This window comes from Toxotes jaculatrix, chromosome 4, assembly GCF_017976425.1.
Source record: "Toxotes jaculatrix isolate fToxJac2 chromosome 4, fToxJac2.pri, whole genome shotgun sequence".
In the NCBI taxonomy this organism is placed as follows: domain Eukaryota; kingdom Metazoa; phylum Chordata; class Actinopteri; family Toxotidae; genus Toxotes; species Toxotes jaculatrix.
The window spans coordinates 9,830,423-9,846,047 of NC_054397.1; the positions used below are offsets into that span (position 1 = coordinate 9,830,423).

Sequence of the window (15,625 nt, forward strand, 5' to 3'; positions counted from 1 at the left end):
CCTCTGTATCCAACCTCCTGCCTGGCATCCCCTTTAATTCAGAGTCTGTCCTGTAATCAGCACAAGCATCGCCCTGTAACTCTGTTCATTTAAAGTAGGTGCTCTGCAAGATCTGGATCTTGAGCTAGTGAGGTGTAGTAGGGCGGTAATTTATGATTTGTGGTTAATTGTGTATTTATTATGGACACACATTTTTTTAAATCTTTGTTACCAATTTTATTTTATGTTTTATAAAATATAAGAATCTTCTGTGTATTTGCTAATTTAGCCATGAGTCATTTTCTTTGTTTTAAGTCATCTCCAATATGGGTATTCATGTACCCATATTCAGTAACACACATTTCGTTTTGACAACATCATTATTCCAAGTAATTACTAATCACTAACTGTTAATGCGAACAGTTCTCCCCCCTTCAACTACGGACCATCAGCTTTATAAGGACTGGCTGTAGATCCGTTGAGTCATTAAAACCACTTGTTGTGCTGAGGGACGATAACCAAACAAAACTGACATCAGATCAGTTTCTTTTTTTCCCCAACCGACTTCAGACGGAGGAAATGCGTCACCACGTCGCCGGTGACGTGTCGGCTGTAAAAGCTCTTCCCGGTTGTTGTGCTATCCACCTGGGCTCCGGGCTCTTCCATTGACCGGAGATACGTGTGCCAAAAAAAAAAAAAAAAGATACTAATAGAGATACCTGTATTTGTAAACGAAGAGCCAAACGGTTTGTCGTTTTGTGTGTGTTTAGAAGACGTGGCCGGTTGAATCAGCCGCTGACTGCTGCCAGAGATGGAGACGTATGGCAATTCGCACAAAAAGCAGAAGCTGAGCAACGCCGCTGAGAGCTGGGTGAGTTTTCTCTTGCCAAGTTGTGTTGCTGTGTTAATTCAGCACACCGATTCGTCGCGTCTGTCCGCCTCCACTAACCAGCTAACTGGCCCGACAGCTAGCTAATTAGCATCCCTAACATCATACTGGTGTACAGTAAAGCTAGCAACTACATTGCTAGCAGCGCCGAGATTGATAAGTGGCTAATCAGTTAACTGCTAATGCACTGAAGATAAGGTCACCAGCTGCTTGGTTAATGCATTTGCAGGTGTGATAACAGTGCCCTTGAAGGCTCCAGCATCAGTGTCAGTAAAATACATTTTGAAAAATGTCTTTCTTCCCCCTTAGCTACATAACCTACTGCTGCAGCCTGCACTAATTCTGCACGGCAGCATTTGCTGTCAGCAAGGAAAGAAATTGTTCATACACTGTGATCGCAACATCACAAACAAGCTCACAATATAGAACAGTCAACAAATTTCTGAGAAATGACATTTTGATGGTTTCAACAACTTCAAAGATGCTTTCTTAAATGATAGATTTTAACTTTTTAAGGCTTAATCTATTCATATTAACCTTCTCGCTCCTATCATTTCAGGGAATGCAACGTGCAACTAATGTCACCTATCAAGCTCATCATGTCAGCCGAAACAAGCGTGGACAGGTTGTGGGCACAAGAGGAGGGTTCAGAGGATGCACTGTTTGGTTGACTGGTAGGTTACAAAATGTAATCAAGAATAGATTCCATACATTTCTTTAGGTAATCTAACCCAACCTGTTGTTGATCTCTACAAATAGGTTTGTCCGGTGCAGGGAAAACCACAGTGAGCATGGCTCTGGAGGAGTACCTGGTGTGCCATGGTATCCCTTGCTACACCCTCGACGGCGATAATATCCGTCAAGGGCTGAACAAGAACCTTGGTTTCAGCCCAGAGGATCGGGAGGAGAACATTAGACGCATTGCTGAGGTGGCCCGTCTTTTTGCTGATGCTGGGCTGGTTTGCATCGCCAGCTTCATCTCTCCTTATAGCAGGGTGAGTGGCTCTCCAAACAAAGCATCAGCACTTGGAATAAATGTGGCTGAGCCTTACTGATAATGTCATAATTTGGCTCTCATATCTTTTATGCAATCTTGATTGAACTATATTTAAATAAAATCTAACCCTTTGTGAACAGTTTTGTTCTAGGCTGAAAGGAAATTAGCATAAATGGTCTTGTACTTGAATGTCTCTATCCTTGGCTAAAATCATGTGCACACCACACTCTACGTTTGGTTTTTGTCTATCAGGACCGCCTCAATGCTAGGAAGATCCATGAGGCGGCAGGGCTGCCTTTCTTTGAGGTGTTTGTGGACGCTCCACTGGATGTGTGTGAGCAGAGGGATGTTAAGGGACTGTACAAGAGAGCTCGAGCAGGGGAAATAAGAGGTGAAGTATGGTGTCATACTGTTTATGTTAAGTGCATCAGTGGAGCCGTGGGCTAGACTCTTGTATTGTCTGGGGTTCATACTTGGGTTACTTGGGGTATAAAGTCACACTGTTACATAGTTCATCGATCCTAAAGAGAACCTGTCAGAATCATATTTTGTTGTGAAACACAAAACAAAGGCTGAAAGACTTTGCTTTCTGTTTTTACTAATGCTTATCATACTAAGTTTTAAAGAAATGACAGGGACGAAAAAAAAGCTGATGCAACATTTTAAAGGAAGTCCTTCTTATCACATTGTAGCACAGCACATTGGTTCTTGCTGCAGTGAGAGCTCAACCAAATTTCCTGAGCTTTGTGTCATCTAATTCCCCAAGAAACATATGACATTCTGATTTATTGTTTCTAATCAGCGATTATTTCTACTCTAAACCGACTCGAGGTAATTCTTGATTGTAGAGGATGGATAAAGTCGGTATCAGTCATGGTTGTGTGATTATTGATTCAAGGGTATACAAGTGCTGTTGTTAAAGTGATGTGTTAGTACACCTGCTCTATATATATATATATACAGTTTTAATTTCAAATCTATATACTAATAGAAATAGAACAAAAACAGACTTTTCCATGTTTAGGAGTTCAGACTGTGCATTCTCTCCTCTCTGTCTACTTCAACAGGTTTCACTGGAATTGACTCAGAGTACGAGAAGCCGGAGGCTCCGGAGCTGGTGCTGAAGACTGACTCCTGCAGTGTGAATGAATGCATACAACAGCTTATTGACCTGCTTCAGGAGAGGGTGGGCGGGACTTACTATATGGCTTAAACATGTTTATCAATATGTGTAACATGTTTAGCATCAACAGTTGTTGTTTTTATTAGCTATGCCCCCATTAAAGAATACTTGTGCAACGATTACAGAAACAGCTAGAGGCTTGAAATTCAGACTTGAGACAGAAAATGGTGCCGTCATCCCTTCATTGACCACAATGGGGCAGTGAAGCCTCATAATTGTGTGGATGTTGATGTCATTATGTCTAGACTTTTATCATGTAAATCACTGTTCCTTTAGTAAATAGGAAACCCCCACCAGTCTTATCATCCAAAGTGTTTTCTGGTGATTTATATAGAATAATTAATTTCACATTCTTTTGATGCTGTAGGATATAGTTCCTGTTGATGCATCCTATGAAGTGAAAGAGCTGTACGTTCAGGAGAACAAACTGGACCTGGCTAAGGCCGATGCTGAGACTCTACCTGCTGTACAGATTGGCAAGGTGCTTCTGATTTTTAAAAGGATTTTGATATTTTAATTAATTTTGAGCTGTAAATGAAGCCAAAAGCTACTGATAGCTGTTGCGTGTACTGAGCAATTACCAGTCATTTTTCTATCCACTAATATATTTTTGCATATTATTTTTTATTTGAAAAACATATAGGATAAGTTGATTATTCATATGTAACCTACTGTGTTTGACTGGGTGTATATGATCCACAGGTGGACATGCAGTGGGTGCAGGTGCTGGCTGAAGGCTGGGCCACTCCTCTGAACGGTTTTATGAGGGAGAGAGAGTACTTACAGTGTCTTCATTTTGACTGTCTGCTGGATGGTAAGATGTGATTTACATTTTTAATGAAAAGAAAATGTTAGCATTTCTATTTTAAAAATCAGTTTTGCTATACTTGAGAAAAAGCACTAGGTGGTGATGAGTCCTCATAAAATGCATCACCCAGAAGACATGGATTGGCTTTCTGCTGGGACATAAGTACATATTTTTCATGGCAGTTCTTAAACACAAAGGTTGTTTTTGTAAATCACTTTCTGGCACCATTATTCCTATATTGTTTTCCAAATGTAGCAGAAATGAAATTACACCCTATTCTTGTTTAAACGCACCAAGCACCAAGATGGGTTCTTTGTCAGCCAGTCCTTAGCCTACCTTTTAGCCAAAGGGTTAATTCATAAATGTCTATAAATTACCATTTTCAATAATGTTGCCTGTTGAACCCTCAGATCTCTGTCAGCTGTAGCTCTTTATGTACCATTTAAACATTTCTATTGTTATTGAAATAAAAATTGAGCACTCTTGGTTAAATGGGGCGTTAAATCAGATTAACAGATATTCCCTGCATGTATCCCCGCAAGATGCAATTTATATTTTTGCACTGTTGGACGTACAGAGACTTAAATAAGCTTTTCTTGTGGGCTGACGTCCTGAAGTAGTGCTCCATTATACAGCAGAGGTGGCAGAATGACGCATTGAAATAATGGGGAGTGAAGCTGATTTAATGGTAGATTTTTAAGAATTATGATGTTGTGGATCATGTTGGTGAAGTAATGATTCTGTTCACGCCGAGGGTTCAGGAATGCCTACGTTTTTTTTGGCACTTTCTAGAAAACAAATTTCATATTGGGCGTAGAGTCTGTTGATGTTATTACAGCAATTTCTCATGTATTGTTTGAAATTCCAAGAAGAAGTCAATTTACTTTTATTTCCCTCACTTTTGTGTTGTGGTGCCAAATATTTTGTAACATACACATGCATTAAAATGAAAAATATATAAAATCAACTGAAAGTTAACATAGACTGTATTTCATTTTCAGCTTTTGACAGGAATATATTATCCTGTCCTCACTGAAGGATAAAACCATCAAGTTCTTACAACTTTGTATGAAATCACAATGATTTAGGTTCTTTCCCCAGAAAGATAGTTAGTCAAAGAAACTTAGCTGGCTGGACAGAGGCAGAAATATATACTGATGTTTGTCCTGGATGAGAGGGACGCAGAGGAAGAGGCCTCTCTATTGATTGACACTGTACGCCACCATTTGTCCATTTTCACTTCCTTCCAGGGATTTGACAGTGAAAGGATTGATTGCCCACACTATAACACTAAAAATGGCTGGGAAGCAGAAAACTGCATGTTTGACTAATCAAATAGCCTGTGAAAATAAACAGAAATCCAAATTCAAGCTTGTGTCTCTCTCGCTTGGACATTTGGCAGTGTATGTGTGTGTGTGTGTGTGTTTTATTGAAACCAGCTGTAAGCTCTACACTGTGACAGAGGGGACCGGGAGAGGGTCCAGGGGGAGGTGGGGGCTGCAGCAGTCAGCATCCCCTCCTGTCTCCACAGTGTTTGATCTGATGTGATGTGAAAAGCGTGCCGTTCCCGACGTTTTCATCAACCTGGATGGCAAAATGAACCCACCGACAGAACAGTGTCACTCCACAGATAAATCATAAAATGAGAAATGGTCAAGTTCTGGCTTAGCTTAAGAGGGGATTTTCTCCTCTAGCTTCTTAAATTGCAGCCTTTAAGACTTCACTGTAGCCTGTGGTTTAGCTGTATATTCCACATTTAGCCTGAAGGGGCACAACATGGAAACTTTACTAGAATAGTTGAGCTCTTTTGTTGCATATACCTTTGAGCATTTTAACCTGCTTTCTGTAGAATGTCTGTTCTCAGAATCTCAGAGCTTTGCAGTGCGGTCCAATGCGTTGTTGTTCTTGGATAGTTATCTGATATTAAATGCGCCCTGTGCAGTTTTCTTGTAAACAAGCAAAAGTCACGTTTGCATTCAGTGTTTCTCATTAGAATGCACTGTGTATACCCTTGAGGTCTAACAAACATGTTGAAAGCATTTCAGTTTTCATAAAACTTTTGCAAGGCTGATTTAAAAAAAACAAAAAAACAAAAAACAAAATTGTGCATTGTTTACATCAGTGTTTTCTAGCTTACAGTCGTCTTCTTCATGACCTTTGTGTACTGCTATATTTCTTGGTATGTTACTGCTACCAACTGTCAATCAGCAGGACAGCGTATTGCATCACCTGCATGTACACATTTCTCTGATGTGTTTTCCACTGACGGTGGTAAAAAGCTCCACAGGGTAGAGTTTCATTAGAAAATTGACAGAAAAATTATTTGCAACAAATTTGAGTGTCAGTTAATTGTTTATGTAACATTTCAAGCAAAAATGTCAACAATCTCTGGTTTTACCTTCTTAAAAGTGAGGATTTGCTGTTTTCTAACACTTTTTTCTGTATCAATGTACCTTTTTTTTTCCCTCATAAAAATAGTTTTGCTTCACCTTTGTCCTAGGTGGTGTAATCAACCTGTCAGTGCCTGTGGTGCTGCCGGTGTCTACTGCAGATAAGGAGCGTTTAGACGGCGTGACAGCCATGGCTCTGGTCTATGAGGGCAGACGAGTCGCCATCCTTCGCAACCCTGAGTTTTATGAGCACCGCAAAGAAGAGCGCTGTGCTCGCCAGTGGGGCACCACTTGCAAGGACCACCCCTACATCAAGGTAAATTTCTCATATGACATGTTCGGGGTTATAGTTTTGGTCCCCTGAAAACCGAATTTACACTAAAATATGTTGGAAGCAATATAGAAAATCCCAACACTTAAGAAAGTACTGAACAGCATCTGCAGAGCTCCAGACGGCCTGTCTCAGAGTGCTATGTGATAAACACTCTGCATGTGAAAGCAAATTGCCTCCCTGGATTCTGCATTGATAGAACACAGATCCAAGCTGGCCTTTTCACAGTGCTTATGGAAAGACTGACTAGGTTGAGGAGTGGAGCTTTTCTCACAGTCTGTCAGGACGCCCAGTGTAATCACTTGATCTTTTTGGTCCACCCTCATTTTGCAGGTGTTATATTTGGATGCTGAGTCTCTCGCTCAGCCTCCACCAAATTCGTTTGGGATTGTACTGCTCAGCTGAACAGGCTGTGGAATCCCTGCCAGCTTCTACCTTTCCGCTCACCCACCCCTTCTCCAAATATACCCGGGAACTGTTTCCATCTGTCTCCTATTGACTGCTGTGGGGCTCAGGTAGACTCAGTGGCGAGATAACGTCCTGAAATGATCCTGCACACCCTGCGGAAAGGGGCATTGGCTTGTAGCTGGAAAAGAACGGAACTGTCTGGTGTTGCTGACAAAGATAGTTATCAGATTTACTTTTTATAACTCCATCTGCGTGAACTGATAGTGCAAGGTTACCTTTAAAAGTTACATTTTGGGCTAATTTTAAATCTCATTGTTTTCAGGATCAGTACAGTTGGTCAGCCACCTGTGCACTGGCAAAGATGCAACTAACAACTAATAGTAACCTCCGTGGCATCTGGTGATTTCACTCCCTGGGGTCAGACTTACTGAAAACCTCACTGGCTCATTTTAAAGCCCTTTGCTGCTAAAAATGCTGGATGGAGATTAACTTGAACACCAGAGAACAGCTGTCTCAATATTTCAGCACAGTTGGCAGTCATTTTTAATTTTAGCGGATATCTTTTTTTGTCTCACCTTGTTTATGATCAAATCTGGCTTGGTAATGTGTTTTAAGATGCATTAGAGGCTGCCAGTTTCATAAACTGGCTCCATGATTCTCCAGTGTCAACACCTGATGCCTCAGTGCTGGCTTTTAACACATGCTGAGTACTCAGTATTTCCACAACTGTCATTTGTTATCCACTCTAACCTGTCACAGCTGAATGTGTGTGTTCAGCTTGCTGTGATTAAGGTGTCACTCATTAAAAGAGTGTGTGTATGTATACATAAGTGTATGTTTAACTCTCCGCACCGGAGCCAGTCTGTCAACACACCTCTGAGTTGGTAGCCACAACTTCTTCTTTTTTTTTTTTTTTTTTGTTATCCCGTCTCTTTCCAGCCAGAAACGACCTGCTCCATATTACATGTAGTTAATCCTCTTTTTCCTGTTTACCTGTCCGTCAGTCAGACAGGAGTCCCCTTTGTCGGAAACTATGGTGTAGTGGCTGTTTATTTGGCTACGTCCCTTTTCACATGTAAAGCTACACGGGCGCTTTTAACGGTTCAACAGAGCACATGTGTACGTGTAGGCCTGCTCCGTTGATTTATCCACACAGACATTACATTTTTCATTCACTTATGTTAGGAAAATAAATTTCAACTTGTCGATGCTGTTGATCTCTCCAAAGAATACGACTGTTAAACATCTTTCGTGGCTGTCTTATCTCAGGCCAGCGACAGACAGGTTGGATTAATTGGAGTGTGGAAAACAAATCACAACACGATCCTAAAAACTTCTTACGACGAAGCCAAGTGGTTATTGATCGCATCACGTAGACACCACTACTGCTGACAACTTTTTGACTTTTTCATGACGAGTTTGCCAGATCAAACTGAAACCCTTATGTTTGTAAAGTATAGATATCAAAGAATTTTTCGATTTTTTTTTCACATGATAAATTACTGAAATAAGTGACATGGAGGGTTTTTTTTTCTTTTTTATCAGCTTCCAGTTCGCCTTTTCACAATGCCTCCATACTTCAGGTTTCATTTGTGGTCTTTGTTTTGTGTGCGTTTCAGTGTTGAAGCTGTGTTTCTTTTCTTGCAGAGCCTGGTGAGAATTGTCACTTTGTATCACATTAAGATCCCACAGGCCAGTGTTTTTAGTAATTCTAGCTACGGTCACCTAAATGCAGCAGGAGGCAGGCGAAAGATATTCCCTGAAACAATAGCCGCCTTTGCCTGGGTCCTGAGCACGTTGGTGCCGTTGTTGGATTAATCTCGTGAGGTGGAAAAAATTCTCTCCAATGTGGTCATGAGCTCATCACCAGGTTTTAATGTGGAATACAATCTGACTTTGTCTCTGCTCTGTTATTGAAATTAAGGTAGTAGATGTGGCCAAATGCAGAAGAGGGGGCATGCCAGAGTTTTGTTGACTGTTTAACGACACGTGGGGACTTTGATTTATGCTGCTGTGTCCCCGTTGCAACTGGGTAATAACTCGAGAGTTTTATTAGAATTCATGCTGGCCTGGTTCCAGCACAGTGAAGTTTTTACAGACCACAGTGTCTTAAGTCTGGATTATGTTTGAATTGTGTTCACTGTCATGATCACTGTGACTCCTATTTCAGATGGTGATGGAAAGTGGGGACTGGCTGGTCGGCGGAGACCTGCAGGTTCTGGACAGGATCTACTGGAACGACGGGCTCGACCAGTACCGCCTGACACCCACTGAGCTCAAACAGAAGTTTAAAGAGATGAATGCAGGTATGGGGCCAAGTCGTGTTGGTCCTTGTTTATTTTCTGTCAGAACTATATTAAAACAGTTATGGGATCTTGAACTAAGAAGATTTAGAAATGTCACTTGATGTCACAGTATTTATAAGCCACTTCCATTTTTCGCTTTAAAAGGAGAGGTGAACAATATGCAGTCCCCTCATCTTCAATGCTTTTATTTACTTTGCCAAAGAAGTAAGGGAGTCAGAGTAGGGAGGTCACAGTCGAGGACAGCTCTGGTGTGATTCAGCCCTTCAACAGCAAGAACCCAGGCTGTATGTGGTTTCAGTGGCTGTGCACTTTGCTGCTTGATTATCTCCGGGTTCATTGTGACCCTTTGTTTATCTTGTACAGATGTGTTTTGTCTCATTATAACAAACCCTTGTTCTCCTTTCTCTTTATTTAGATGCTGTATTTGCCTTCCAGCTCCGCAACCCGGTCCACAATGGCCACGCTCTCCTCATGCAGGACACCCACAAGCGTCTCATCGAGAGAGGCTACCGCCGGCCAGTGCTTCTGCTCCACCCACTGGGAGGGTGGACCAAGGACGATGATGTGCCGCTGCCTTGGCGAATGAAGCAGCATGCTGCTGTCCTGGAGGAGGGCGTCCTGAATCCAGACTCTACCATCGTGGCTATCTTTCCTTCACCCATGATGTATGCGGGGCCCACTGAGGTAACAATCATCAAGAATATTGCATTTTCAGTTACTTGCTTGAGGTTTCTTTAAAAAAAAAAAAAAAAAAAAAGGTGTCGTGTTTTCTTCAAAATTGACAGGGAACAAAAAATGTAACTGCAAGTAACGACAACAGACATGTGGAAGAGGGCTGTCACATACTTGGTGTCTGCACATTTTTGAGTGTGATAAATGGCAGGAAAGGGGATTTACAATTGTCTTGAGACGCTCTGTTTAGTGTTTCCATGCCATGCACAAACCTCTCCGTGTGACTGAGCGTAGCTGTGTAGCTGGGAATCTTTTAATCATTCACTTACGATAATGGGAAAGCCATGGAGAAAATTATTGATAGCAGATTGGAGGCTGGTGGATGTCAGGCAGTGAATTTATTCAGTTTGTAATTCTGAATGGGAGAGCCAGACTCAGCCTCAGCCTTAATGTCATTGTTTTGACCGTGTTTACTCATTAAAAACAACACATGCCCTTGGTCTGTCACTCAAACAAAAAAAAGCAAGCTTTCTGCTTCCAGCCCATGTTCATATTTGCCAGAATGTTCTTGAGCCTACAGCTTCCATCCTGAGCTGAAATCACATTTTTTTTGTAAGCCTAATCTAAAAGCCCTACGTCCTAAAATATACAAACTACACTGGCTAGGACATTATTCTAATGGCAGTAGTATTAGTAATTATCAAGAAGTAATGTGGAGTTTTAGCAATTATTGATAATGAGAAACAGAAAGGGAACCTCAGTGCTTATGGTGAATGCAAATTCCTAAGGGGAACAATTGCTGGAGGCTGGCTGGCTGGCTGAACTTGTGGACTTAGCGTAGGTCTGCTAAAAAGACTGGTAAAGGTGGCTGTGAGTTTACCCTACACATTTTTTTAAATAATAGTTTAAGCAGGTCACTGTTATGTTAAAAATAACAGTGTTAGTTACAGAAGTATAATGTTCCTGTTTTAAAGACTTCCATGTAAGACTAACAGCAGAATGCTTCCCCGGCATTCTGCATCAGAGGCTCAAAATCTATGCACACTTAAACGCCCTCAGCAGCCCTGACCTATTGCCCAACTAAATCAAGTACAGTAGGGTGGAGGCTGTGCACACAACAAAACAAAACATTAAATTTCATATCTAAGAACTATTTTTCAGCAGCCTGTGTAAAAGATTAGAGATGTTTTGTAACTGTGTGCGTGTAAAATGTTATTTTCCTTTGTAGCCTTTCAAAGAAATTGCAAACACAAATTCCATACTCACTTAATTTTTCCAATCTAGCTTTCTCAATGTTTCTTCAGTCTCAGTTTCTCTTTAACTCCTTGTCCACAGGTTCAGTGGCACTGCAGGGCTCGAATGGTGGCTGGTGCCAACTTCTACATTGTGGGCCGTGACCCCGCCGGCATGCCCCACCCTGATACAGGAAAGGACCTGTATGAACCCACTCATGGGGCCAAGGTCCTCACCATGGCTCCTGGCCTCATCACCCTGGAGATTGTACCCTTTAAAGTTGCTGCTTACAACAAGGTCAAAAGAGCAATGGATTTTTATGACCCCAAAAAGTAAGTACTTGTTTATGTTGTAGTTCCATTTGTTGAAACCTGTGTCCCGTCTTGTTTCCCACAGTTTTTAAGTTTATTAGGGTAATGGAAAACAGAAATGGTTTGAGTCTAAAGCCCCAGTGCTCACTCACTCTAAATTGAATAGTTTATTTGTAGATTTAGTCCAGAGTATTACCCCACATGTATGCCAATTAGAACCAGCAGCCTAAACAGAAAATACATTCTCTAAATTAATTACTCATTAGGCCTGTCTTGTTTTTAAAAATAACCCCTTTCATCCATTTTCTTTCCCCTCTCTCTCTTCTGTCAGTAAAATACCAAGCCAAGAATAACAGGTTCTTTTTCTTTCTTACACAGTTAAAAGGTTTTGTGGATTAGTGTGAGCTTTGATGTTGCTCAAAAATTACAGAGACCTGCTATTAATTAAAGATCGTGTACGGACACTGCACATGATGACTAACAAAAATCATGCAATCTCACTGCCTCTCCTCCGGATTTGATGCAGCCTCCACCATCAGGTTATGCAACTGTAGCTGTGTTTGGCCCGGAATGTTAAAACTAAACGCAGCCAGACTAATCATAAGATTTGCTTTGTTTTCCATGATGCATATTTATGACGTTAAATCCAAACCGAATTGTTGATCAGGAACATCAGGTACTTCTGTGGAAAGAGACAGCAGTGTTTATAATAATAGTATGTTTTAAAAAATATATTACCAACAGTGATTGGTGTTTGGCTTTCTGTGGCTTTCCTATTATGACATATACAGGTAAGAAAAACAGTTTCCTGCCCTGTTTGGAAAGTTTCGATTGGTTTGTGACAGAAAATCTCAAATGTTACCATACTGTTTATACTGAGTGTTATTTTTTCCACATTTGGAGAATTAGTTTAGTTATTTAGACTTAAATATATATAGAATTTTTTAATTAATTAAAATTAAAGTATGAACAAAATATATACATAATTTTTCTTCCGTCTTGATTGCAAATATAAGTATATGTATATGTATCTCTATCTCTATCTCTCTATCTCTATCTCTATCTATATATCTATATATCTATATCTATATAGATATAGATATAAGCAAGTGCAAGAGAATAATGTGATTTCCAAAGTCTGTAGTCGCCACTCAGTTAGATTTATGGCATTCCATTCTCTCATAAAGGCTGAGAGCGCTTTGCCAAAATTTCAGGAAGAATATCGATGCTAAGCCTAATCATCAGCAATACCTCTCAGTCTTTCTCTGAAGCGTAATGGCTGAGGTCACAGCAAGCTGTTTCTAATTTGACACTGTATAAAAATGTTCTCGGAAGAATTTGCCCGGAGCTCCTTTACCTCACGCCATGTGAAATGCGAGGTCTTCTTCTTCACAGATTCTTAATGTTTCAAAGCCACATGATGTGCTCTGTGTCATGTGATAACAATTAGAAATTTTACTCCATAAATAGCAGGAGTTTTAGCCTGTCTGAATGTGAGCCCACTGGAGATCAGTGTAAGTGTCTGCTAACAAGATGTCTAAAAACTGTCTTGATTATTCCTGACAGTAATTTATAGACAAGGCAAGTGAAGATGTGATGAACCTGTGCCAGTGCTCTTCTCGGCCCTGGTTAGAGAGGAAGGCTGTCCTTGGCTGCTGTTTTCAGACAAAGTTGTTCATATCTTTTCTGAACTAGGTGAACTGAGTGTGCTGTGAGAAGCCATCTGTCATAAAGAGAGGAGCTGAAATAGACATCAATGTCTGAAAGATACAAAAAAAAATGTTTGGACAAGCGAAATCCACATTCAGAACGAAGCTTTTCCTCCATTCATACACATTTAGTATGATGGTTTGACAGTGCTGTGTGATACCCTAAAGCTGTAATTCAGGTTTTTCTAACTTGCAGTCAAGGTTTCAGTTAATAAAGGATTGCACATATTTTTAATTTGTTTTAGTGTATTAATTTAAAGGTATATTAGAATCATTCAGTGTTGCATTTTACAGAACCTGGTCAGCAATCGGTGCTAATCTACTGAATGTCAGGTGTTTTCTTTCACAAAGAGTTTGGAGAGCGATTTAAAAAAAAAAAAAAAAGAGCAGCGATGGAGGCTGGGGTTCTCACAAATAACTGAAAAATTGTAGCAGTGATAGTAACAAAACATATTCTGTAGCAGACAGCGACATGTAGTAAAAACCCATATAAATTATACATCTACTCCAACACATTGAATTTGAAGCATTCATAAACGTTGTGGGTCAGCTGCACTGGCCTCGCTTTCCATCCACCACTGCAGTGGCGTGCCGGTGCTTACTGGATTCTCACAGCATCTCTCCAGCCACAGAGTGATTTGGGAGGGAAGCGGCTGCCAGAAATGGTCAGCGTATGAGTTTAGTAAGATAAATATTCCCATTCCCATGTATTTTCACTGTGAAGGATGTGAAATGCTGTAAGAGCTTCATTTTGGTTTGCAGAAATGCTAACTGGTCTGCTGGAACGCTCCGATGCACTGGATTCCAAAGCAGCAGGCAGTTATTGTTGGCTCATATTAGCTGTTCTGCTGATAAGCATCTTTTTATTGATTGACAAATATCTGTGACTAAAATCTCTATTTTTTTTTTTTTTTTTTAAATTGCAGCCATCAAGACTATGATTTCATCTCAGGTACACGCATGCGTAAGATGGCTCGCGAGGGAGAGAATCCTCCTGACGGTTTCATGGCACCAAAGGCCTGGGCTGTGCTGAAAGAATACTATAAGTCACTGGAGAAGGCCTAAAGGTCCAGTCTCAGATGGAAAAAAAAAACACAAAAAACATGGGAACACAGTGGTTTCAACCGAGGTTTAAAATGATGAATGTGGGGACCACTCATCTTCTATCAAAAACCATGCTCCGGCTTCTGTCTGTGTCACTTTTACGCTCGACTGTCACTCACGAAACTGGTCTCAGTTGTTTTTAGTCTTACCACATTTGTGTTTTAACCTGCGTGTGCTTTATTTAACTAATCTTAACTCTGTCTGTGAAACAGTAGAAGAAGTCAAGTTAATGTTTCAAGCGAACAAACAAAAAAAAAGTGTTCATAGTAGATGTTTATGTTTCTCACTAACTTTACAACTGTATATTCTGACTGGTTCCAAAAATATTGTGTAAAAATTTAAAGATCAAGACTTGTAATGACCTGTGTGGAAAGTACTGTTGACCAGTACTTCAGTAGTTTGGGAATGAATGTTCAGTATTCGTGTTGTCCAAATTAAAAAAGGCTCCTGCACCTGCTATATAGCTCATGCAGCTCACCACTGAACGCCAAACAAGTTGCTTTGTATTGTATCTTTGCAAGTGGCAGTGGCAATTGCTCCGAATTTGGTGTACACAAGTATTTGATGTAGAAGTCGAGTGCCTTGGTCTTCAGAAAGTGAATTCACATGATGTCTTGTTTGAATTAGGTCACACAGACACACGCACACCTGCTTCTTGTCCCAGTTGTTGTTAGACTGAAATGGTCCAGTAGCTCAAGAAATGGTCTGCAAAACAGATCAGCATTAAAGATGTTTTTATTGGGATATGCAACCCTAACCTTCCTAAACCATTAGGATAACTTTTAACTTTTTTTGTCTTATATAGTCTATTTATTCTCTCCTAACATTGCAGTGTTTTCTCTTTTTAACTGTGTTGTGCATGTAATTCTGGTGCTCTAAGCTTTTCCCTCAACAGTCTTGATATTTTGTTACATTTTCATCTTTTGTGTTTTTTTTTCTTTCCTCATGGGTTGCTAATATTTTCCATGTGGTAATTCATTTTTAAGAGTTGGCCTGTAAAAGCAGGTGGTTGGTGGTTGCCATCAACGGATCAGATTTGTAATCTTACTTACTCAATAAACCATTTTTAGCAAAAAGAACAATTTGTTTACTTTTGCTTTCTCTAATCTTTGGGTCTATTACCCACACAGCATGGTATGTGTGTATGTTTTTGGTTTTTTTTTTTCTTTTGCATCGTACCAAAGAGTTTTAAATACATAACACACTCTCAAAGAATTCCACTTAATTTTAAATGACAGCTCTGAATTTCATGTATTTTAGAAACCAAACTTACATTGATGAGATGTCATCACCTTTTAGCTGTCT

At 40.3% G+C, this 15,625-nt stretch overlaps 1 protein-coding gene across 1 annotated transcript; it reads left to right on the plus strand.

Annotated features, from left to right (window-relative positions):
- Positions 1 to 599: 599 nt before the first annotated feature.
- On the plus strand, positions 600 to 15,389 carry papss1 (3'-phosphoadenosine 5'-phosphosulfate synthase 1). Its single transcript, XM_041035310.1, has 12 exons — positions 600 to 850; positions 1,428 to 1,542; positions 1,628 to 1,863; positions 2,118 to 2,256; positions 2,933 to 3,051; positions 3,416 to 3,529; positions 3,751 to 3,862; positions 6,357 to 6,562; positions 9,156 to 9,291; positions 9,707 to 9,975; positions 11,299 to 11,528; positions 14,143 to 15,389. The coding sequence occupies exons 1-12, from the start codon at positions 791 to 793 to the stop codon at positions 14,279 to 14,281; spliced, it is 1,875 nt and encodes a 624-aa protein (XP_040891244.1). The 5' UTR covers positions 600 to 790; the 3' UTR covers positions 14,282 to 15,389.
- The last annotated feature ends 236 nt before the right edge of the window (positions 15,390 to 15,625 follow it).

Coding starts and splice junctions, on each gene's coding strand:
- papss1 (XM_041035310.1), top strand. CDS start 791: ATGGAGACGTATGGCAATTCGCACAAAAAGCAGAAGCTGAGCAACGCC. Junction 851..1,427: donor GCAACGCCGCTGAGAGCTGG/GTGAGTTTTCTC, acceptor CTATCATTTCAG/GGAATGCAACGTGCAACTAA. Junction 9,976..11,298: donor TGTATGCGGGGCCCACTGAG/GTAACAATCATC, acceptor CCTTGTCCACAG/GTTCAGTGGCACTGCAGGGC.